Here is a 26508-nt window from a genome sequence, read left to right as displayed (position 1 = left end):
GTGTAATGCTCCAGGGTACTGCTTAATACCCCTAGTAGTAGGACTATTAACCACATTGTTCTAAAATATGTTTCTTAAGGTTGCCTAAGATGGGATTACTGTTTAGGAGCAAGACATGTCATGGTGTTGGTTAAAACCCAGGGCTAACTAAATGCCCATTGTATACCTACTTAGCTGAATATATTAGAATTTACTTTGATAGTTGTTACATTTTATCTTAACTGAGCCAGGCTTCCTGTAGGATATTCTATGACCCAGGGGTGATCTTCAGGGATTTTAAGCTCATTAAATTATACTTATATGTTTGATGAATGTATCCATATGTATTTTTCTGGGTCTAAACTTTTATCAAATTATTTTACTAATTCTTTAAGATTTAAAATTCCACTAATGTCTTCATATTGTTCTAGACATAAACTGTCTTTTTGGATATCAATTCTCTAATTATTTGAGCTATCCCTTATGGTTTTATGTTATCTAAATATGAAACAAATATTTCATCATATTTTTATCTAATTCACTGATCTAAAAATTCAGTGGAGGAACTTTCTATTTCTAGCAATTTTTAGACAAGGTGATTCAAATAGTTGCTCCCTCTGAGAACAGATTATCTGGAGTAAGTATAAAAGTAAGATCTGGGAAATAAGAAATCCGGAACGGTAAGCTTGGCATTTGTAGCTGCATTTCTCCTGGAGGTTTCACTGATTCCAAAACCTTGGCTGAGAGTTAAGAAATGAAACAGAGTCCAGCCAGTTAGCATATGGCAAGGTGTTCGGCATTTTTACAAACTTTATGCTTAATATTTGTGCAGCTTAGTATGTGTATTACTTCACTAATACAGAATTCAGTTTGATTTTATTAGATAGAAACAGATGAACCAAGGCAGGTGCAAGCAGGCCAGTGGAAAATACCCAGAATAAAGCACAGAGAGACAAAAATATAGAAAAATTCAAAAGTAAGCTTAAAAGAGATAGGAGCTATGATGGAAAGTTCTAACAGATGTGTAATTTTAGTTATGGTAGGAGAAATGGAAGAGGATGATGCAGAAGCGGTATTTGAAGAGATACTGGCTGAGAATTTCCCAAAATGATGAAAGACATAAAGCCACAGGTTAAAACACCTATACCCATACTTACATAGTCAAACTTTTGAAATCCAGCAATAAAGAAAACCATGAAAATCACAAAAGCAGCCCCACAAAAGACTATTATGTTCAGAGGAGCAGCAATTAGAAGTAGGACTGGATTTTGAAACAGCGAAAATTTGAAATCCATGGATTGAAAGGGCTGAAAGAAAATAATGGCCCTTCTAGAATGCTATACTTTTGAAAATTTTCTTCAAACTTAAGGCAAAAGTCATTCAGTCATTCAAATAAGGTTTGCTGCTGCTTAGCAGTGTCTTAACTGCTAAGAGTTTTTCATTTTGTGTATAAGCTGTGGTGGAATTGTGACTGACATACAGAAATGGACCAGGTTTCTGATGAGTGTTTTCATCTGCAAACTGGCAGTTCTGAAATCAAGGACATGTTTGCGGTGGTACTCAAAACATATCCTAAGTGTTTAAAACTCATATATAGTAAGATGAGGCTCTTTAAATTTAAAAGAAATGAATTTTTTAGACCCAGGGTAAATTTTTAAAGCTCATTGGCATTTATTTTGAAAATAATTGACCTTGAAAGTCATGAAATTGTTATTTGATTTTTGAACACATGATTTTTTAATCCAAGAAAATATTTAAAAGACAGTTTAATTTTATCACTGCTTTTATCTTGGGATGGGACAGTCACTTCCTAGTTTTACATTTTTATTCTTTTTAGTCACTTCCTATTTTTAGAAATCTTTTTAAAAATTATACCACAGATCAATAATTATAAGTGTGATTAACAATTTTAATTATTTAAAATTATTTTGTTTAATTATATAATTATAGTTCATTATACAATGTATAGTTACATAATTAGCAGCTATACATTTATTACGTAGTTAACACATAGTTTTATAAAAGCAAAAACAACTATCTCGTATATAATTGATATTTAAGTTTAGCAAAAACTGTCTCAAAGAGGAGTCAGCGACAGTATTCCCTTATCAAATAGATAGCCAGTTCTTGCTGATGGCAGTATGGTTACAACAATCCAGGATTTATAGCAACCAGGTGAATGCTGAATCCAGAAAAAGGCAACTGAGAAATGGTAGCAGAGCTTTGTGGTGTTTTTCCTTCTCCTAGCGCCATCCCCTCCCAGCCCTGAGGCAGTCTTGTTGGTAGTAGCCCATATTGTGAGTATCTGCCCCTCCTCTGGAGAGAACAGAGCAGATCATATCTTATTAGAAAATTTATAGAGACAAAAAGGAGTTAGAGATTGCCAGGGTCTAGGAAAAGGGAGGAAGGGGATGTTAGTGCTTAAATGAGTACAGTATTTCTATTTAGTACGATGAAAAATTTTTAGAAATAATGATGATGGTCACAGAACATTGTGAATGTAATTAACACCACTGAATTGTACACTTAAAATAGTTTAAAGTGGCAATTTTTTGGTTTTTGTATTTTACTACAATAAAAAAATTTTAATATGAACCCCCCCAAACTTATGGGTTTAGCTAAAGCAGTTACTCGAGTAATTTATAATTCAAAATGACTATTAGAAATGAAGGCTCCATCTGGAATTATTAGAGAATGTACAGCAAATTTCCATCTGGAATGATTTTAAAAAGAATGTAAGAAGAGAATAATAGCAGAAACAAATGAATTAGAATATAAATAAAAATAGAATCAAAGCAAAGAATTCTGCCTTTAAAAAGCTAATAAAATTGATAACCCCAGATAAAAATGATATAGTGTAAAAGAGAATGAATGCATAAATAGCCAATTTTTGGAATGGATGATAAGGTATCACTGTAGATCATACAAATGCTTACTAGATCATAGCAGGATATTGTGAACATTTTGATACAAATAAATCTGAAAATTAGATAAATTCTTAAGTAGAACTATTTACCAAACTGATTGGCATAAGTAGAAACAGAAACAGAAACGTTTCTATAACTTTCAAAGATATTACACCTGTAATTACTCTTGTTCACAAAGAAACATACATAGCTAGGTGGCTGGTGAATTTTACCAAACATTCAAGTAATAACCTTGATCTCACATAGTTCTGCAGAGTGGAAAAAGAGGGAACACTTCCCAATTGATTTTAATCAGATTAGTACCTGAGTAGGGTGAGGACATTATAGACTACTTTTTCTCTTGAATTGAGCTACTGTAATCTGAAATTAGTTAATATCAAATCCAATGGTGTGTGAGAGATATAAAAATCTGACTAAATAGAACTTATTCTAAGAATACAAAGTTGGTTTAACATTAGAAAATCAGTAAGAGTAACTCATCCCATGAATAGAATATAATAGAAAAACTATACGAGCAGAAAAAAAACAATTGATAGAAAACAAAACACTCTAAGATTAAAAGAGGATTAGCAAATTAGGAATAAAAAGGAGTTTACAGTAACATCATACTTAATAAAAAACATTACTTGTATGAAGAAGACAGAAATGCTTTCTATAACAACTTAACATTAATCATTGTATTGGACACACTAGCCAGTGCATTAAGGCAATAAAAGTAAATGAAAGGTGTTAGGATTGGCAGTAGAGAAATAAAACTTTCATTATTACCAGATGATATGATTGTGTATATAGAATATCCAAAAGAATCTATGTTTAAATTATTATAAGAATAAGTTTAGCAGAGTTCTTGGATGTGAAGTCAATATACAACATTAATTGTTTATCTGTAAATTTGCAATAATTAAATTTTTAAAACAATTTGTACAAGAACAAAAAAATAAATACCTAATGAAAGAGGTATAAAACCTCAACACTGAAAAGAAAAATAAGCTATTATCAATAGAATTTCTAAAAACCTAAATAATTGGAAGGATGTGCCATGCCATATTTATTGACTCCAAGACTCAGTATTGTAAACATGTCAAATTGATTTCTAAATTCAGATTCTCAGAATCTCAGCCAGTACTGTTATTATGACATTTGACAAGCTTATTCTAAAATGGATATGGAAATGCAAAGTACTTAATGGCTAAGAGGATCTTGAGGAAGACCAAAATTGGAGGCTTATTCACTAGAATATGAATATTATGATAAAGCTACAGTAATTAAGATATTGTGGTTTTAGCACAGAGTAAGCAAATTGATATATAAAATAGAATGGAGCAGATCTTTTCAACCAGAAAATTTGAACCCTAATGGCCTACGGCATCTGTAATGAGTTAACTTACCTCCTGTGGATCTAAAACAATACCTACTATCTACCATCTGTAAGAGAATTAAGATACAGTTATTTTGTTTTCTGTGAGGCTTAGTTCTCTTACAGAACCCCAGCTGAGGCATGATGGGATGGGATATTCAAAATAGATCCAGGCATGTATGCACGCTTAAACGTCACGATGCTGCAGAACCCTGGCACTACCGTGTTAGTGCAGAACATTCAGAAATGGACATTTTTATAAAATGGTACTGGCTCAATTAAACAACCATATGTATAAAAATGAACTTGATTTCTACCTCACTCTACACAGAATTTAATTCTTGAATGATTATAGTTTAAAAGTCAATGGCAAAACAAAGTTTTGAGAGGCTAACAAAAGAAAATAATTTTATGTCTGTGCAGTAGGCAACATTTCTTAAAACATGACATGAAAGTCATTGACAATGAAGAAAAAGATTGGTGAATTAGAATACTTCTCTTCATCTAAAAACCACGGTGAAGTACAGACTGGGATGCAATACTTGCAACGCATGTAACTAGCAAGAGACTTCTATCAAGAACATACAAAGAACTCTGATGCAACAAGAAGTAGACCATTTAGTCTAAAAGAGGGCAAAAAAATCTTGAAAGAAAACTTCACAGAAGATGTAGAAATTACTCAAACGTATGAAAAGGTCTGTTTCATTTTATTAGGGAAACAAAGTAAAACCCCAAGTGATGTATTACCCACAAGAGTGGTTAAAATGAAAAAGAATGAGAAGCCTAAAAAGTATTTTGGGACACGTAGCAGTGGGAGTGCTGGAGCGCTGTGGGTGTAAATCTGTACAGAGCATGGAAAGCTGGCATCGTCTATGAAATTTGAATATAGCCTACCCGGACTCCTGTGTATATAGCCAATAGAAATCTGTGCATTTGTCCTTCAAATGTAAGTCATTTATTTGCCTGTTAGTTGCTTGGCATTTGATGCACTTTGTTTTAGAGAGGTAATATTATAAATTGTGATTGGGTATGTACATGGGTTTACAAATATTAATACCTAACTCCAATCCAACAAAAACTCTTATAAATACATGTCAGCCTCTTAGAGTAAAATATGTAGACTAATCTAGAAACTTAATCCTTAAGTTAATAATTATAATAAACTTATAATTAACTATATAAACTTAATAACTTATATTCTTATTTTATGAAAGAAGCCAGTCTCGTGTCCTACACATTTACAACTACAACAGTAAGGGCAGGAAGGATACATCACAACACCAAGAACAAGCTCACTTCCCTACCCATGCTGACTGTCTCTTTGGAGGTGTAGGGTGCTTCTAAATTGTTTATAATTAGGTGAGTGCCTCTGTTCCAATAAGAATTAAGATGCATTAGAAAATTTTTTTAACTGAATTTTTTTGAGAGAGCATGTGTGAAACAGGGAGGGGAAGAGGGATAGGGTGACAGAGAACCTTAAGCGGGCTCCATGATCTGCGCGGGGCTCTCACGACCTTGGGATCATGACCTGAGCTGAAATTTAAGAGTCTGATGCTTAACTCCTAGAGCCACTCCAGTGCCCCGAGATATGCTTCTAAGTGACATCTAAGTACCCTCCCAACTCAGAATTCTCATATTCAGAATATTAAAACGAAAAGTTGCGTATGGCATATTGATTTCCACGATGTTAGGGAAGGGATCGATTCAAAAGCAGTTCAGAGATTATTTGAGAGCGATTCTCATTTTTAACAGGTAAGTAAACAAGCCCAGAGAAGTAAAGCAAACTTGCCTGTGGTCATTCCTCTCCATCATTATCATTAAAAAATAGTTACGGTTGATAGAGTATTTACTGTGTAACAGGTACTTTTCAAAGTTTTTTATACAGATTATCTAATTCCCACAGCTACCCCATTTAGAGATAACAAAACCGAGGTACAAAATATAAGTAACCTGCTTTCAACCCCTCCACTATAGTTATTTTAGCTCAATAGCATCAGTAGTTGGACAGAAATTTTAACCAATATTGATAAAGCATCTTCTCTGAGTTACGCACTGGCAGAAAGATTTTTAGTGCTGATTATTGGAAATAAAAGGGTTGTTTTATCTGGAAAATTAATTCTATGCCTCATTTTGCATGCATTCTGGTTTTTCTTTGTATGAAGAGAGAAAAAGTATTATTTTCATGATATTTAATAATATAAATACCTTACACATATAGAAAAAAATTCATTTAAATTACAGGTACAGATTTTTAAGACAGAGAGAAATGTGATCGTCAATTTTAAGTTTCTGTGTTTTTTTTTTAAACAGTATTGAGCTCAGAGAATTGGAGAAGAAATTAAAAGCAGCTTACATGAATAAAGAAAGAGCAGCTCAGATCGCAGAAAAGGATGCCATTAAACATGAGCAGATGGTAATCGTTTCTGGACATGATGTTTTCTATATTTTTAGCTTCATTTAGAAAACCAACAATAGCCTAATTTTTTGAAAATTGCTCCATACTATGAAGAATTTACACTGCTAGATTTCTTAAATACTTTTATACTTTTCAGACCCTTAAGGTATAGAAACTCAAAGATTATTCAATAGTGAGCCTTGTTTAATTTAATATTAGAGCCTTTCAGAGACACAAAGAATGTGGTTGCTGTTTGGAATGAATAGCTATACTCAGTAAGTCTGAGCATTCTTTGTGTCTCTGACTGATAATTCTTTGACAAACCAACATAGTGCAAGTTAGTGTGATCAATACATTTTAGAATGTTACTAGATTTTTTATTTGTTAAATGTTTTAAAAAGTGAAGTGTTCTATAATTTTAGGCAGGGAACTGTCTTATAAGTAGGAATCTCTTCTGTTTCCCTCTATTTCTTTCCCTTTTCTAACTTCTGACATACTGCCCGGTTCAAGGCAAGAGATACCCTTGGGCAAAGGAGTTTTAGACACACTCACCAGTGGTGTTACAGTAAATGTAAATTAGGGCTTATTGAGTTAATTCTTAAAAGCAGCGTGCACACCGTCACTTGAGCCCTCGTGGTCCCATGGAAATGCTAGATGTAGATGAAAAGGTCTGATTGCAATATCACAGTCTTATAAGTTCCCTTGTCTTTCTATTAATGTGTAGAGTATTTTGGTCATAGAATTTCCTCTCTCCTGGATCCCTTTCAAAGAGGTTGTATAGCTATTAAAGAGAAGAGATGGAGGTAAATGTTGTGGCTTTTAAGGTTAGCCTGAACATAGTTTAGGTTAAAAAGAAAAAAGTTGCAGAAAAATCAAGCTGGAGAGTAATACACATCACAGAATGTTTTTGTTTTTTAAAAACTATATATTAATATATGTGTACATATCAACACGCCTATGTTGAGGCACACGTACAATTAGAGGAATAATCTCAAAATACTTAGCCAGCACAACACAACGCAGGCATCTCCTAAGAAGAGATGCTGGCCATGGTGATGTGCGCGCACGGGTTCCGGAAAAGTCGGAAGGGTCGCACGGGTGCTGTTAACTGCGGTCGCCTTTGGCGTGGTAGGTGGCGGCGGAGCATGAGGAAACCTCGTTTCCTAAGCCAGGCAGTGCTTTCCCACCCTTTCACAAATAAAGTAGAACTGGGGCAACTCGGTGGCTCATTGGGTTAAGTGTCCAAATCTTGATTTGGGCTCAGGTCACGATCTCATGCTTTGTGTTGTCAACCCCACATCCCTGTGAGATTTTTCTCTCTCTCTCTCTCTGCTCCTTTCCTAATCATGTTCTCTCTTTCTTTCTCTCTCAAAATAAATAAAATTAAAAACAAAAATAAGGTAGAACATAAGCAGTGTACACTTTGACCAGTAGTTTGCAGTTTTATCCTGATAATTGAAGTTTTTCCAGGCAGTTGAACATTTAAGTCTGACTCCTGAAAGAATTGCCACTATTTTCTAAATAAATTGAGTCCACAAAAATTAAAGTCAAATGGTCCTGCAACTTGACTAGGTGTCGAGATATCTAGGTGCCAGTTAGACTCTGTCTGAGCTTTAGTCTTCTTAAATCTCTGAAATGAGAACATTGTATGTCTTTAAGTGTGTGGCAATGTGTACATAAATGTTTTTATCATTTCATTTTTTTTTTAAAGAACCCAATACAGCATGTGCTAAGCAAGTGGAAGAGAAAGAATTTTGGTCAAGTCACATTAATGGTGTATATGTTAAAGGACTCAATTAGATCAGGAATGGCATTCAGCATTCACATTTTCACCCATTTCTTGTCTATTTGATGCTATTTAGGATGTGATCATAATGGTAAAGGGTATATAAAAGTTGCCTCAATATATTTAATTTACGACTTATTTTCTTAAGTGGTTTCAAAATGCTCACAACAAATAAGGGGTTTAACCTTGTTAAGAAAATGGTCTCTAACTCGGAATGGTCTTGAATGAGTGAGTTAAAAGCTACAGAAAACAGGCACAGTGATATATGTGACTCTTAAAGTGTTTATTGAGGGCATTTATTAAATGAGAAATGAGAGGCCTCAAAGGCAGGTGGCAAGAAAGAAGGTTCCGGCTGGTTAAGGTTTAGAGCAGCTCAGAGCTGGTTCACAGCAGACTTGGCTGAAAAAGAATACATTCCTTGCTGTGAGTGGGGGCTGATACACAAGGAAGCTAAAAATTGCCTGTATCACTTTTAAATAAAAGGAAAAGATGACTACTGCTTTTTAAACAGTTATTAAGAGAGCACTTCTAATTTTTTCAAATTTTTGCTGTTTCAAATGTAGAGTTTTTCTAATTTTTTAGAAAAATTTTTCTAATTTTTTTCAAATGTGTAGTTATTAATTATGCTCATCCTATATTTCCTTGAGACCTACTTGAAGGAATGGGAAAGCGTCTTTAGTCTTTGACTCATCATTCAAACCCTTCAAGTGACAGTGACTTACCTTTGCTTTTACCTGGACAGATGATATTTTATGCAATACACTTTATAATATTCAGTTTCACCTGTTTTGAAATATTCTATGCTACTGTGCTCACATTTGAAAATGGAAATATGAATTTTGTTTTCATAACAGAAACGTGATGCTGAAATAGCCAAAACCATGATGGAAGAACATGAGAGAGCCATGAAGGAAGAGAATGCTGCAGAGGACAAACGGAATAAAGTAAAAGCACAGTATTATCTTGACTTGGAGAAACAACTTGAAGAACAAGAAAGGAAAAAGCAGGAAGCCTATGAGCAGTTACTGAAAGAGAAACTCATGATTGATGAAATTGTTAGGAAAATCTATGAAGAAGACCAGTTGTAAGTTTATCCCTGTTTCTTTGCACTACATATTGAGATGAGATTTATCTTAGCTTGTTGTGAAGAGAAGCACCTACACTGTGCCCAATACATACTAAGTTCTCGTAAGTACTAGGATTACGTAAACGGAGCCCAGCTCCTGTTTATCTTTGTGAGCATGATAATTATAACAAATGCTTATTAAGAAACAAAACGATTAAACCTTTATTGTTTCTTAAATTTGCCCATATCATGTCAAAGGACTTGTCTTCTGATCATTTCTGGGCTAGACAGCTGAAGTGTAGTGTGCTGCTAGGCTGTGTAAACAGGTTGGCGTCTTTCCGAAGCGAGATGCATAAAACTTCATTAATAGGTTACAGAAGAGGTATAAGTAGTATTTTACTTGGAAAATTTATACCTGTCTTTATATTTAGCAGCACATAGTAGACACTCAAAATGTTTGTGGTATGAATGGATGAATAAACTAAAAATAGAAAGGCTATTTCCCACATTATTATCAACTGAAGGAAATGACACTTATTTTTGTATTTATAAGTATTAGTTCTTTTACTGTAAAACTGTACTCCGCTCTTGCTTTTTTAGGGAAAGACAACAAAGGTTAGAAAAAATGAATGTAACTCGAAGGTACATAGAAGAGTTTCAGAAAGAACAGGCTCTCTGGAGAAAGAAGAAACGTGAGGAGATGGAAGAAGAAAACAGAAAAATAATAGAGTTTGCCAACATGCAACAACAAAGAGAAGAAGATCGAATGGCAAAAGTTCGAGAGAATGAGGAAAAAAGGCTGCAGCTTCAGAATATGGTATTAAAATAGACACTTATTTAACACTGGAGGAATTCAGAAATACTTGATCTAGAATTTGTTTCCTACTAACGTTTGTGTTTCTTTAAAAATATAATAGCTGACTCAGAGATTGGAAGAAATGCTGCAGCAACGTGAAGATTTGGAACAAGTGAGACAAGAATTATACCAGGAAGAACAAGCTGAAATACATAAGATGAAACTAAAAGTAAGTTTTGGAAATGGAAAAAATGATTAATATAGAGAAGAATATCATTTTGAGATGAAGCAGTAGAATAATAGATTTAAACCCAGCCATATTGGTAATTACATTCTGTGCAAATATCATAAACACTGCAATTAAAAGAGAAATTTTGAGGCTGGATTAAAAAGCTAGATCTAGGTAACAGTTCACAAACTTCATAAAAAGTATGATTCAACTGTGTCATCTTTAAGAAACACAATTTAAACATGAAGACATACATTTAAAAACAAAAGGATGGAGAGAGAGAGATACTAAACACTAATCAAAAGCAAGTTGTGTTGGAAATCATGGTAAATTCATCTAGGGGATATAATAGTCCTAAAGGTGGATGAATCTAAATAAATCTTTAAAATGCATGAAGTGAAACTGAAAGGAGAAAGAGACAAATCCATAATTATAGTTGAAGATTTCAGTATCCCTTCTCATTAATAGAATAAGTAGTCAGAAGACCACAGGATATGGTGTTGAACAACAATATCAAAAACCTTGACCTCAAGTCAGGATGATTTGCCAGTGTCTAATTGTGTTGTTTGTTCACTTATTGTAGAATTCTTGAGAGTTTTTATGTATTATAGACACTAGTCATTTGTCAGGTGTGTAGGTGTCAAATATTTCCGCTTAGTCTGTAGCTTGTCTTTTTATCTTTTTAACAGGGTCTTTCTCCAAGCCAATGTTTTCAGTTTCTATGAGGTCCATTTTGCCAATTTCAATTTTTATAGGTCATACTTTTGGTATCAATTCTAGGAAATCTTTGCCTAGATCCTGAAGAATTTCTCCTTTTCTTCTAAAACTTTCACATGTCCATTTAAGTCTGTGATCTATTGTCAGTTAATATTTTATATAGGATATGAAACATAGGTCACGGTTTTTGCTTTAAGATGTTCAGTTGCTCCACTCCATCTGTTTGAAAGATTTTCTATCCTACATTGAATTGCTTTTGCAAATTTATTAAAACACAGTTAAGTATATTTGTATGGATGTATTCCTGATATCTCTATTTTGTTCTGGTGATCTATGTATCTGTCCCTCCACCAATACCACACAGTTGTGATTACTGTAATATATAGTTCTTCAAATTTGCTTTAGCCTTCCCATGCATGTTTTTGAATAATCTTGTCTCTATTTACAAGTAAGTCTTCAGGGATTTTGATAGGAATTGCATTCAACCTAAGTATCAAGTTGGGAGAACTGACATGTTCACTGTTGAGTCTACCAGTCCATGAACATAGTATGATTCTCCATTTATTTAGATCATCTTTGAATTTTTCCCTGTGTTTCATAGTTTTCAGTGTACAAATCCTGCATGTGCATTTTTATATTATTTCATTATTTTGAGCAATTGTAAATGGAATTTTAGTTTTAATTTCAGTGTCCAGACTCATTACTAGTAAATTCACTTTTTTGTATTTATCTTGTATCTCAAAACTTTGCTGTATTCATTTAGTACTGTAAGAGTTGTTTTCTTTTTTTCTACCTACTCAGTCATGTTTTTTGCAAAGAGGGACAGTTTTATTTCTTTTTTAACTGTATCCCTTTTATTTCCTTTTCTTGCCTTATTGCACTGGCTAAAACTTCTAGCATTGCCTACCACTGTGATGAGTAAGAGTGATGAGATAGACATTAATTTTCTTTGTTGCCTGAGGAGAAAGCATTCTGTTAATTATAGTTCTATAGAGAGATGCTCTTTATTAAGTTGAGGAAGTTGTCTTCTAACCCTGTTTTTCTAAAGATTTTTATCATGAAGAGATGTTAAATTTTATCAAATGCTTTTTCTATATCTATAGATGAGATTGTGTGTTTTTTCTTCTTTACCTTGATGGGTTACATTGATTTTTTTTTTTTTTTTGAATACCGAACCAGCCTGTATCACTGGAATAAATCCCCCTTAGCACTGGTGCATAATTCTTATAATATATGGTTGGGTTATATTTTCTAATATTATGCTAATGATGTTTTCATCCATATTCATGAGGAATATTGCTTTTTAGTTTTCTGTTTTCATACTGGTGTCAGGGTATTGCAATCTTCACAAAATAAATGCAGAAGTGTTCCCTCCCATTTTCCCTTATATTTTCTAGAAGATTGTGTAAAATTGGTCTTAATGCTTTGTTAAAACGTTTGGTGGACTTCTCCAGTGAAACCATCTGGCCTTGGAGTTTTATTTTTTGAGAGCTTTAAGTTATTAATTCAGTGTCCTTAATAGTTACAGGCAATTCAAATGATCTTTTTTTCATATTTGGTTAGTATTAATGGCTTGTGTTTGAGGAAGTGATCCATTTTGTCTAAGTTGTCAAACTTGTGTGTAGAATTACTCATACTCTTCTTTTATTGCCCTTCTGATGTCTGCAGGGTCTCCAGTGCTATCCCATGTTTCTTCCTGATATTGGTAATTGTTTCTTTGTTTGGTTTTTTTTTTTTTTTTTTTTTTTTTTTGGTCACTCTTGCTTTAGATTTTTCAACTTAACTGACTTTTATTATCAGTATTCTTGAAGTATAATTGACATACAAAATTCAAAGATATTTAAAGTACATTATGGTGATTTGGTATATATTTATACCATCTAGTTTAATGATTCTCCTATCTAGTTTAATACATCAGTCACCTACATTATTATTTTTAATTTCTTTTTAAAGGGAGCATTTAAGTTGGACTGTTAGCAAATTTCAGTTATATAATACAGTGTTATTCACTGTAGTCACCGTGTTTTACAGTAGATCTTCAGGCCTTCTGGCTGAACTTGCACCCTTTACCAATCTTCCTATTTCCCCTGCAGTCCAGCTTATTATTTTCTGTCTCATTATATACAAAAATTAACTCAAAATGAGTGCGACAAACAAAAGGCCTGAAACTACAAAATTCCTAGAAGAAAACAGAGGAGAAAGTCTTTATGACCTAGAGAAGGGTGAAGATTTTTTGGTAGGATAAAAAAGGGATGATCCATAAAGGAAGAAGTTACAAATTGGGTTTCATCAAAACTAATAATTTCCTAACACTGTTAGGAAAATGTAAATGCAAGCCTCAATCTGGGAAACACTATTCCGTACATGTATTTTATAAACACTTTTTATTCAGAATATAGAAAGAACACTCATAACTCAGTAATAGAATAATAAACTTTTTTAATGAGCAAGAAGTTTGAACAAAGACTTAATAAAACAAGTCTATGAATAGCCAAGTATACAATAGACTGTTAATATTTTTAATATTTTTTAGCTGTAACAAAACAGATCATTTTAGAGAAACTTTCATCAGTGAGGAAGAAGTAGATACCATGTATTGATATCAAAACCCGTTTTGTGTATATTCTTTGATTATCTGCATATAAGAATATAAAATATAGGGGCTCCTGGGTGGCTCAGTTGGTTAAGTGTTGACCTTCAGCTCAGATCATGATCTTATAGTTTGTGGGTTTGAGCCCCACGTTGGGCTCTGTGCTAACAGTTCAGAGCTTGGAGCCTGCTTCAGATTCTGCATCTCCCTCTCTCTCTGCCCCTCCCCCATTCATGCTCTGTTGCTCTCTCTCAAAAATAAATATTAAAAAATTTTTTTAAAATGTAAAATATGTACACTTCTTTTTAAAAACAACTTAATGTAATCCATTTATATATACCTAATATCAAATTACCCAACAAAGTTAAGAATAAAGTGGTGGATGAAGGTGTAACAGGTATATATGGACTAATGGGAAGCAAATACGCAAAGTCATCATCAGATAAATAGAACATTAAATGATATCACAGGTGTAAGGCATAATTGATAATTAGGGTATTACAGGATAAACATTTAATCTTCTATGTAACACTACATTGAAGTGCATAACTTTAAAAGCTATTAAATCTCCAAAGAAAATTTACCAGAATAAGACAAGGAGAAATGTCATTAGAAATCAGTGACAAATATTTTCATTTCCTATCTGAAAATCAAAAAATATTGTTTTCAATTATTATTGTTTGAAGAGAAAATCTGTAGTAATTTAGAGGATGAGATTAGCACACATCAAAATCTTATCAGGTTTATAAAACTGATCTCTGAGGCCATTAATTTTTAACAAGAAATATTAGCAAATATTATCCAGGCAACCAACTCAGTGACTTAGAAAAACAATAGAAATTCAAGTATGAGGCCAGCATATGGAAGGGAATCATAAAGGTACAAGTGGAAATTTACCAAAATCAGGAGAACACATTAGCATTAATTAATCCAGTTACTTAGGATTAGGGGGTAAAGCTTTTACTGTGGAAAAACATACTAAAAAAAGAAAGCAAACACAACTAGAAGGACTAAAAGGTGTATAAAGAAAAAAGATGAGAAAATAGTGAACAGTCATTTAATTGTATACTTACAAAATGGGAAAATCTTAATGGCCCTATTTTCTGCATTAAAAATACAGTGATTTCAAAAAATGTGAAAAGGCCAAAATAAGATGAGTAAGGATATTTCCTGTGTGAAAAGCGTGTTGCGCCCTGCCTCAGCCCTCTTAGCCTCACCTCTGCGTGAGTGGAGCACCCCGGTGAGGGCTCCCCTGACTCCGCTCGCCGCGTCCTGGTGGTGGTGTGGTGAGCGCAGGCGTGAACCACCCCTGCGGCATCCCTCAGCCAACAGCGGACAGAAGTGAAGGGGCACATGCCCCTTCCTGCCAGCTTTGAGGTCAGACCTGAACGGTGCTTCACGCGTTCCTCACGAGATCCCGGCAGGATGAAGCCACGGTTGCCCATGTCGTACCCGGTTCAGTGAGGACCCCTGTGTTGGCTTCTCTCCCGTCCCGATTTCTCTCTGCTTGTCCCTCACTACTTCTTCCTGAGATCTGCCTCTCTCATAAAACATGTATTCACAAATATCTGTATAAGATTCTGCTTTCAGGGGAGAACCCAGACCAAGATACCTGTAAACGTTTCTGGGCTCAGAGCAATGTTTTCAGCAAATTATTTCAAACCTTCAGTGAACAGCTATTTCTCAAACCACACTGTGGACTTTAGAATATGGAAAAGGTTGGAAAATTATGTGGTTCATATTATATAAGTATATAATCCTGATCCAGGCATATCAGAGTATAGGGACATTTTTCTAGTTGAAAACAATACAGTGAATAATGTTTTGTTTTGTGTTGTTTTGCTAACATTTCCCTGCTTTCTGGGATGTCTGCCAGATGTCTTTACCACTGATGGATTAGACTAAAATTTGTATGGGAGATGGATGCAGGAAATGTCAGCAGTTCATTTGGTTCACTATGTATTTTCTGTGTGCAAGGTATTCTGATAAACTCTAGAGGAGTTCAAAGCTGACAGTATCTGCCTTCAGTGAGCTTTCTGACTTCTATATGAAACATGGAGATGAACGTAAACTATATCATAAAAACACTGTGCCCAGCATCCCAAAGAAAAATAACATATAAGTAATTTAAAAAGTATGCTCTCTAGGAATCTATTTCTAGTGAGGAGATAAGGCATGGGTATCTGAAATAAAATTAATGATTAGAAAATTAAATGTATCAGAGGCCGAAAAGAGAGAGATGTATGAATTAGAGTGACTTTCTGGAGGAGGTAGGATTTGAATAGGAGATTAGATAGAGGCAAGTGAAGAGAAAGAAGTGGAACATTCAAGATAATGAACAAAGTTGCTATAGCTGATATTCTAGATTGGGTCGCTTAAAGTCCACTCTGCTACTTTCTGTCTTAATTTATTATAAAGGCTATAAAGTAAAAACCATATTTATTTTCTTTTAGCTGGGATGCTTCATAGGACCTAGGTTATCTCTCAAGTTACTCTCCACTCAAGGCGTTAGGACAGAAGTGGGCAAAGTGAGGTCACAGCCACGTGCGGAAGACTGCATCGCTGGGAGAAGGTTCGGTAGAGTCCCCATCACGGACTCCGAGCCGCGGTGGTGAGCGCTCCCGAAGAGCCACCTGGGAGGCCTGCCGCCTGCTGGCCTGTAGTAACCCCCTCCTAGTCCGCGTTACCTGTGAGAACCCTGACCAATGGCTGCTGCGAAGGCAGTATTTTGATTGCCTTGAGGATGTGGCTTACCTCCTGGAAACTGTGTCTGAATTAGGCAAGACTGGTGACAGTTGAGAAGGAATTAAAATCTACATCAGTCCCATGTTACAGGAAAAGACTTTAACTGCTCCATGTGTATTTGAATTTTCCTAAAAAACTTGTGATGTCACTTGGAGATGATTATTCAGAAATAGATTTGCCAGTAATTTGAACCACAATGTCAGGCAAGATTCTAGAATGATTTTTTGTGGGTACAAATTTCACAGACTACAGATTTAATGACCTCAGGTGTGCAAAAAAGTTTTTATATCTGTTCCTTTCAAAATATATACAAATAAAAATGTAAAAATTAAAGAAGGCAGTCTAAAATAACATGTCCTTTATCCAACTAGTGTTAAAAGAATGGGGAAAAGTGTTATCTTGAAAGGCTTAATTTTTCATTTTATTTCATATTGTAACACTGCACTTAACCAAACTGTACCCATCCTTTCTTTATAAATCTTTTGTAAAGAAAGTTACTGAATCAATGTTTATGGATTGTTGTTTAGGAGGAAGCAGAAGAGAAATCAAGAAAGCAAAAGGAGTTGAAACAAGATTTTCTAGAACAAATGGCCCTGAAGGAACTAGTACTCCAGGCTGCGAAAGAGGAAGAGGAGAACTTTAGAAAAGCTATGCTAGCTAAGCTTGCTGAGGATGACCGGATAGAACTGATGAATGCTCAGAAACAAAGAATGAAGCAGCTAGAACACAGGAGGGCTGTGGAAAAACTTATTGAAGAGCGTCGCAACCAGTTCCTTGCAGACAAAGTAAGAAAAGTGTTTATCCTTGAACGGCAGTCAGCTCATCTATTCGTCCACTCAGCCTTTAACGGGGACCCTTTTATGTGCCAGATGATTGACGTTAGATACCTGCTGACTAGTCATATGGCATAGACATTTTCTGGCCATTTATTAATGCATCTAGAATGTATTTATTGATGCTTTCTATGTGCTAGACACGGGTTGTTGTTGAGAACATTCGTACAGCCAAGTCCATGACATCTATGAGTTTATGGTCTTGGTTAAAGAAAAGATATAAAAACGGTCTATAAAGACATGTCAGGTACACGTGATAATAAATATACTGGTATGGGCATCTTGGCGTGGTAGACAGGGCACAGATCATGAATGCCCTTGGTGGCATTTTAAGGAAAGTGGTCTTTATCCAGGGGAGCCCACTGAAGAATTAAGAAAGCCAGACGAGAAGATCTACACTTGGAAAGATAACTTGAGTAGTGGTACTGGGAGTGAGACTGGAGACAGGGAGATCAGTTAGGACGTCACTACCGTCAGTCCATGAGAGGTAGGGGAAGCCTGTCCCGATGGAGAAGGGTGCCATCCCAGAGATGCTAGGGAGACAGACCGGGCGGGGCTAGCTGACCAGTTAGTTGAGTCTGGAGAGGTGAGAGGGGGATTACACCTGCTACGCCCACTAAATAGCACTATTGCTTTCACAGTCAGTGAGGGGGTGATGTCCGAGAGAAAACAAAGAAAATAAATTTCAATCTATTGGCGAACATTCCTACTTAGGAGTAGGAGGAGGAGGGGGAAAAAACAATGACAAGACCAAGAGATGGTCAGAAAGGCAAGAGAATCGGGATGGTTGTAGTCACAGAAAACCAAGAGAGGTCAGCTCTGTTTCTTGCCTGCTCCATGAAGTGGGGGGGGGGGTACTTGGAGTTCAGTTTTTAGCTCTCTTCTTTATTCATTTCACACTGTAGTTCTGTTGTCAAATTTCCAGATGTCTAAATGATATAGTTGGAAATCTATTAGGTGCCTTAGAATTTCGCTCTCCAAAAGTGACCCTTCCAGACAAACTTTTTCCAGTTTCTGTAGCCTGAATCTTGGTTAAAGACAGCATATTCAGTCACCCAAGTCTATGACTTTGAAATCATTCCTGGACTTTTCCCCATTCCTATCTAGTAATTTTTAGTCAGCCACCAAATTCCATTGACTTTACTTCAGTAATAAGTCTTAAATTCAGTTTCTTTTCTTTATAACTTAGTTCAGACATTTAATACCATTCCCATGGACTACTGAAACCGTCATCTACTGGCTCCCTATGACTACTCACTACAGGTTTAAAAAATTCATATGTCCTTTTTGTACTTACACCTAAATGGATTCCTAAAGCATAAAATCCCAGTTCCTTAGCTTTGATAAAGCCAGTCATGATCTATCCTAACCTTTAAGGGTTAACCTTTATGTACCTAGCATTTTGCTTGGCAAGTGGTAAATAATAAATGTTTCTTAAATCAAGGAGGGTGATCGACAGTGTCAGACAAGCAGAGCAATCAAGGAGGATGAAAACTAGATGACTTTTGTAATTGATAGGGAAGCTTTGCATACTTGCCTAGAAAGAGGTAGAAACAGTGAGAGACCACCCCATCTCATGGCCTACAGAGCTAATTAGCAAGCTCTTAGAAAAGTTAGCAAGGCAACTATAAATGGAAATCACATATAACCACTTAAAGGATACATACATCTACAATTTATCTTCATTTTCTTAATTTTTTCTAATGTAAATATTCCTAAAATGGAGCTGTGTGCTTAAGGTGTCTGTGAGATTGGGTCATATTTTTCTTCTGGCCCAAGAGCAAGGGTAGATTTTCATGATCATGGACCATATTAATCCATTCCATTCCATTATCCTATAAGGCTCTCTTTTTTTTTTTTTTAGACTTCAGTGATATTCCTAAATTGGTAACTACAATTCTGTTTACCTCTTTAAAAAAATCATATGGTTAGACAAAATCTAAAACTCCCCAGGAAATAGTCTCCTACTACCAGCTCTATTCAGTTTGTCTGAATGGAAAAATTGGTTTCATACTTTCTAAATGATATACTATAATGTACTATGAAAATGTTTATTAGGATAAATATTTAATGTGTTTACCACATCTGAAGAAGAGAAATCTTATATTCTACGCGAATTAGAGATGATACATCATTGGACAAAATCTAAACAGGGGAGCTTTCCTCACAATATTTCTGAATTTTTTTCATTTTCTTTTTATAAGAAACAGATCAATTATGATCAGGTTTAGCAGCAGGTACAGAGTATCAAATTAATAGTGGCTTAGTAGACAGTTTACTATTCTCACATGAACGTCTAAAGATAGCGAATTCTGGGCTGGAATGGAGGCTTTATTCAGCCTTCGGGGACCAGGGTCATCCTAGCATTTCACTGTGGCTTCTGTAGGGTATAGCCTTTACCTTCATAGTCTAAACTGGATCTTCACCCTTCATGTTTCAAGTAGCAGATGAAAGAGGTGAAGAAAGACAAAGCAGGTGTATACAACCTATGTGTGGCCTCTCCCATGAGACACTTCTGCTTATATTCCACTGGCAGAAATCAAGCCCTGGTGTGACCACACCTGACTAAGGGAGCCTTAGAAATGGAGGCTCAAAACAAATTCAGGTGTAATGATTCCATGACAGATTCTGTTACCTCAGATCGTCTTAGAGTTAAAATAAATAAGAGCCACCCAACTCTTTTATTCAGTAACAAGATGGGGGAGAGAGAGTATAAGGCTTTTCTCAGCTACCAATGCTGCTCCTGATTCTGTAATGCAAATAATGTAACATAGTAGACAATATAGTCTCATTAGAAGCCGCCAAAGGTTTAATGGCATTGGACCTGGCTGTGTCCTAGCAGCCTTCTTTACCTTTATTCGGTAACTATGAAGAGTTATGAAGAAACTGTGACCCTAGGAAACTAGTTACTGCACAAACAAGCTTAACATTAACACGACTTTATTTTTATGTAGGAATTCATCACTACTCCACAGAATTTTGGTGCGGCTGTATGAGCATTTATGAGAAACTCTGGTTCTCCTGTTAGAACACTTGCTGCTACTCCTGGGCTTCCTATGGGCTCTTGAAATTTTTCACACACATGGAAATATTTAACTTCTAGATACCCCTATTCTGTTTTATCCAGGTTTTTTGGGTTTTTACACTTAAGCTCCCTTCAGCCATTGGCTTATGGTAAACATTACATAAATACTTGAATTAATTAGGAAATTCTTTGTACATTTTTCCCTTGGTAATGAAGATATTGTTCTGAAGCTATATACTTGCCAGTTTATGACTATTATTTTTGCAACTTTAAGGGAATAGTGACTATAAAAGGTAAGAGGTACATGCATATACAATAAATATAAAAGATATATATATTACATAATATTTTCTGAAGTTAGTGTCAAAAATCGTTCAGTTTTATCTAATCCACTGCAGGATAGCTTTATTTGATGACTTCTTAAAAGATTAATGTATTATGTGACAATAAAATTTCATTTACATTTCCAGCAACACGACCTGGAAGAATGGCAGTTGCAGCAAAGACGACAAGGGTGTATTAATGCAATTATTGAAGAAGAAAGACTAAAACTCCTCAAAGAACATGCTACTAAGTTACTAGGCTATCTCCCTAAGGTAAGTGAGAATTAATTCAATGTATAATCTTCCTAACTTCTAATAGTGGGGAAAAAACATGGTAATTGAGATTTCAGAGGGCCTGGGGTTCACTTACTTTTGCCTGTTACAAAGATTGGAGGCAGACATTGAACATCTGTCTCTAAAATGAGAGAGTTGGTCTTGGCACATTGTGTTGTTGTTGTTTTAATGTTTATTTTTGAAAGAGACTCAGTGCAAGCAGAGAGAGAGGGAGACACAGCATCTGAAGCAGGCTCCAAGGCCTCAGCATGGAGCCTGACCTGGGGCTTGAACTCATGGATAGTGAGAGCGTGACCTGAGCTGAAGTCAGAAGCTTACCTGACTGACTCACCCAGGCGCTCCAAATCTTGGCACATTCTTAAAGTAGGAGCTAGATTACTGAATTTAAATTTTAGAAGCTATTTTCTCCCTTTTTGATGTAGGAAGTCTAAAACTACCTATCCTAAAGCAACTGTGATACTTTTTGTATGGAGAAACTCTTGTAATTGGTAACACTGGTAACAGACACATGCTTGAACCAAGTCCAAAACAGAGCTGCCTTATAATGGGAGGTTAGAAGTAGGCACTAGGTAACCTGGTTTTGAAAGTATTTCCAGAAAATAACAGATTTTCATATATAAGTGGGATACACTCTGACTATAAATGAAGTAACAACGGAGTTTCCTAAGCCCCATAAACATCTGGACTCATGTAAATGCAATTTGCGACCTTCAAATATAGAAATGTTGTTTGATATTTTATTCAGTGGTAAGAATCAAGTGCTTATTTTGTGTTCAGTCCAGTGCTAAGGAAAAAGGGAAATATATGAGTAATTATTTCTTGTCCCACAGGACCTTATAGTCTAATTGGCTGATTGGGTTAATGAATATGAAATGATAGACTACAAATTCTGGAGAGTCTGAGTTTAGATATTTTTAAAAGAAAGTAAATGTGTAGATAGTCTAATAAACCTGTTATCCCAAAATGATTTTAATCTTTAGATCCTAAAGGCTCCAACTGACCTAAATTATTCTTTAACTCCTTCAAATTATATAAATAAATATTTAAGAGCCTTTTACTGTATACTCTAAGGGAAAAGACAAAAGCCTGGAGAATTTCAAAGGGCTTGTTCAAATGGCATATACCTCCAAACCTGGAGTCTTTGCTACAGGCTGAATGTTTGCTCATCAGCCACAGAACCGAGGTGAGAGCCAATCCCATGCATGAATCTGGCAAAGCTCAGCCTCTTAATCCGGACCTCGCTCCAACCTTATGAAATCCTCACGCAGCCAATCCAGGCAGTAGTGCTTGCAGTAGGAAAATAGAAGAGCCCAGATCCCTATTACAAATTCCAATACTCGAGCTGATGAACTCAGGTCAAATGTTTCATTATACATAGAGTCATAATTTTCAGAGACTAGTAATATTATTCATAAAACTATGAAATGGATTTCACTGTCTTGGAGATAACTACAAATTTTTGTAGTCTGTATATGATAGTCTTATTTAGTTAAATATTCTGGCATTTGAAGTAACCCACAAAATATTTTTCTTATAGGGAGTATTTAAAAAGGGAGATGATATCAATATGCTTGGTGAAGAGTTTAGAAAAGTCTATCAGAAAAGGAGCGAACTTTGTGAAGGGAAGTGATACCATCAAGATGTGGTAAAACCTGGATTGTTTTGTTTTCACCACTAGATGTCAGTGTGCCTTTTGTTTCACAGGTCAGTGATAGACTACAATCTATTTGGATTTTCTATCTCTGTATTTCATCATTTGTAAACAATTATCTATAAGAAAATGTTTATTTTCTGACTAAATGGCAGTATACAGTTAATTCCTGTTAGTTAAATTCTTATTCTTGGACTGATCAAGTGAAGACCTGAGTTACATACCACATTACAACATTCTCTCTATATAAATCCATTAGAGGCCAAACCCGGGAGACTAACTTCTCCACACTACTCCTGCTGCTCGGAGCTTTTTCTGCATCTCCATTCAGACTACAGTTCTGTTGGTATTTGTGTTTTGGGAAAGCATCTTTTTCTTTCTACTATAAGGGAAAAGAATAGTAAAGAGTGAGGAATTTCAAAGTGATTTATTGTCAATAAGAACTTAGAAATTCTCTTTTTATCACATAAACTGTCATTTACGAACTAAAATTAAATCTCCAGATCATTAAAATACTTTAGATTTGGGGGATACAAAATTGATATGTGATTATTAGAAAATTGTGACCCACTTGCCCTTTACTATAATATAAACAGGAAATTTGTTGCAACTGCTTTGATTTCATTATCAAATATCTTCATTACTTATAGAGTAAAAAAATCATTAAAACTTTAAAATGTACATGGGTACACAATCAGTTATACAGACTAATTAAAGTAGATCATTTATGAATTTCCCCATTCAAGAGCCTTCATAAATTCCTCTTCAGTGAAAGACAGCATCTTGACAGCTTCAATATGCATCTGTGTTTGTAACAAATCAATATTGTTTTAGTATTAAGAGTACACCACAGAACAGGCAGTTGATAAAAATGTGCATATAAATATGCTATCAAATTATAAGTTCTGTTGGATGTGTACGCTAATTCCAATATACATTTGAAATCATTACATTCAAGGGTCAGCCTATAACAAGCCTATTTGTCCATGGTGGTTACTGAATGAACCTGTTTCAGTAATATTTAAATACATAAATAGACCCAACTCTTCTAAGGATAACAAGCAGTAGAACTATGACTATGAATCTTCTCATTGCCACGTGTAGAGAAGGGAAGAGTGATATGGAATCAATTTTCACTCCTCAGTGTTTAAAGGGGCAAACCAATCCCATAAGTTATTCTTGTACATACTTTCTTTAATTAGGGAGTGCTCATACTGTATTTACCAATCCCATTTTCCACATCTAATTTACCTGCATGAAAATATCCAGTTGCTTGGGTGACTTGTTATATAGAAATCTTATGTATGTTACATAGTTGAAAATTTGTACCTAAGCATATCAAAAAACATATCTAAAGTAGAAATAACTATTTGAGTATAGAAGTCCAAATTCTATCTATGAGTTAACTTTTTTTAGGATAGACTCACCTTCTGTCTTTTTAAAACATCAATTAATTTTAGCTGCTTCTTGAACCCTAACATTAATTCTCCTTTTTGTTTCTCTAGCTTCTTGTTTTCTGATTTTAATGCTTCAATTTTTTTGTGTTCCTCATTGGCAATATCCTGCACAAGGAAAAACAAATCTGATATAGTCTTTAAATTATAAAAACTATAGTCACATTAGTAATAACTACCTTTAAAATATAAAACTTTTATAAATCATCTTCACATTACTAAATAAGGGTAACTTTGATAACTCACATATTTTAAACATTTTAAAAATAATTCAGTTCTAATTCCAATACTGGCAGAGTAGCTTGTAGTGGACCCAACTCTTCGAAGGATAACAAAAACATATTTGAAGGCATAGATGAGTAATTAGTAGTAAGCAGAAAGTAGAGGTGATGTGATCCTTGAAGAAGGGAAATAAACTGACTGAGGTCCACATTCAGCTGGCTTCTGAGAGCACTTCCCACTTCATGGGTTCACAGGAGACAGACCTCAAGGGAAAATCAGTCTTACTGGGCTGAGGAATCAAAGAGCAGGGTTGCCAGGGTGGTAGAAATTTCCAGGTGGCAAATCCTGGAAAGAATAGAGTCTTCCAAGTACCCACAACTCCTTGGCAGACACCTAGGTAGCCCACACGCTGGGTGAGACCCCCTCGGAAAGGCAACGTGAAAGGCAAGAGCTGTGAGCTAAAGAGCTAGGCAGAGAATTCAGCTGTGGCCTGACCAGGGCGAGTTTGTAATCTTGACAAATGTTAACAATGAGCTCTGCAGCAATTTGGACAGTGCAGAAAAAGTGTCCGTGAGCTTTAAGATGGATCATTAGAATTTATTTAAGTACAGGAAGATTTTCAATATTAAAAGAAGCCTTTTATACACCACGACAATGATACCAGAAGAAAATCTGAATCTACATGCACATAAAGTACCAGAAATAACAACAAACCTTAGACTTTTTCTTTTCAAAATAAATTTCTTTAAAAGATAATTGACAGTGATGTCACCAAGATTGGAGGCTCCGGGCCCTTGTCCCCCAACAAATACACAGGGAAACACCGAAGAGACAATCTACACAGCAATGTAATGTGGACTTTAGAAACAACCACACACCTAACCAAGAAAAAGCCACATTCAACATGATAGGAAGTTTTATGGCATTTATGCTCACCCTTTCCCCTTACTCTCCTGGCCTAGTGGAAGGAAGAAGCCTTTCAATTCATGGAAGAAAAAAGTGGAAATTTGCTTATGATGTTCTGCTTTGTCTGGGGCTTGCCTGAGGGACTGCCTTGCCTGACTCAGCACTGATGGGAACTGCTGTGCTTGGGGGCTGCAGGGGGGCTGCAGAACCATGAACGCCTAAGGGCAAGAGATTATGGGCAGAGGAATAAAATATAACATCCAAGGCCCTGAGAAGCAGCAAGGCTGAGACTCCTAGGAAATTAAGACATTTAAATGACAGAAGAGCTTTAAGACATGCAGAAAATACAAAATGGTAATAGGAATTTCTTCCCCATTTGTAACTTGAAATGTAAATGAATTAAAGTCCCCATAGATGGGGTTTAAAAAACAAGATCCGAGTATATAGTGTCTACAAGAGACTCACTTTAGATCTAAGGGCAACACAGATTGAAAGTGAAAGGATGGGAAAAGTTATTCCATGCAAATGGTAACCAAAGAGGATGGAGGCAGCTATAATACCAGACAAAATAGACTTCAGGTCAAAACAGGTACAACACACACACACACACACACACAAAAGGCCATTATGTAATAATAAAAGGCTCAATTCCACAAGAAGCTGTAACAATTATATATGCACCAAACACTAGTTCCTAAATATATGAAGCACACACACAAAACTGGTGGGAGAATAAAATAGCTCTAGAGTTAAAGCATACTTCAATACCCCACTTAGAATAATGGATAGCGCAGTAAGAACAGTACTTGAAAAACCATACAGACCAACTGGTCCCAAAATACATATTAGAATATTCCACCCAAGAAAAGCAGAATACATTTTTCTTAAGTGTACATGAAAGATTCTCCAAAATAGACTATTTGCGGCCACAAACAAGTCTTCGTAAATTTTAAAAGACTGAAACCAAAGTGTCTTTTCTGTTCACAGTGAAATAAAGTAGGAATCAATAGCAGAAGGAAAACTGGAAAATTCATAAATACATGGGAAATAATATACTTTTAAACAAAGAAGTTGAAGAAATCACAAGAGAAATTAGAAAATATATTAGGTTTTCATCACCATTTATCTGAAGATAACAAGTTACAGGATGCAGTGAAAGCAGTGCTAAGGGGAAAATGAAATGTATAGCTATAAATGCTTACATTGAAAAAGA

The 26508-nt window shown here is 35.3% G+C and overlaps 2 protein-coding genes across 2 annotated transcripts in view; one reads left to right on the top strand and one right to left on the bottom strand.

The window, feature by feature from the left end:
• The window catches only part of MNS1 (meiosis specific nuclear structural 1), a 42175-nt gene extending 18852 nt beyond the window's left edge, over positions 1-23323 (top strand). Inside the window, exons 4-10 of the mRNA XM_029952421.1 lie at positions 6574-6676; positions 9299-9528; positions 10111-10327; positions 10428-10535; positions 17115-17372; positions 20916-21041; positions 22600-23323. Of these exons, the coding sequence (XP_029808281.1) occupies positions 6574-6676; positions 9299-9528; positions 10111-10327; positions 10428-10535; positions 17115-17372; positions 20916-21041; positions 22600-22692 (1135 nt within the window). The 3' untranslated portion in view covers positions 22693-23323. The remainder of the gene's footprint in view (positions 1-6573; positions 6677-9298; positions 9529-10110; positions 10328-10427; positions 10536-17114; positions 17373-20915; positions 21042-22599) is intronic.
• TEX9 (testis expressed 9) overlaps positions 23122-26508 on the bottom strand; it is a 60666-nt gene continuing 57279 nt past the window's right edge. Inside the window, exons 11-12 of the mRNA XM_029952422.1 lie at positions 24141-24275; positions 23122-23516 (exon numbers count right to left, since the gene is read on the bottom strand). Of these exons, the coding sequence (XP_029808282.1) occupies positions 23439-23516; positions 24141-24275 (213 nt within the window). The 3' untranslated portion in view covers positions 23122-23438. The remainder of the gene's footprint in view (positions 23517-24140; positions 24276-26508) is intronic.

Source organism: Suricata suricatta, chromosome 9, assembly GCF_006229205.1.
Source record: "Suricata suricatta isolate VVHF042 chromosome 9, meerkat_22Aug2017_6uvM2_HiC, whole genome shotgun sequence".
NCBI lineage: Eukaryota > Metazoa > Chordata > Mammalia > Carnivora > Herpestidae > Suricata > Suricata suricatta.
The sequence above is the reverse complement of the archived record's forward strand: the minus strand, read 5'-3'. Positions and strand labels throughout refer to the sequence as shown.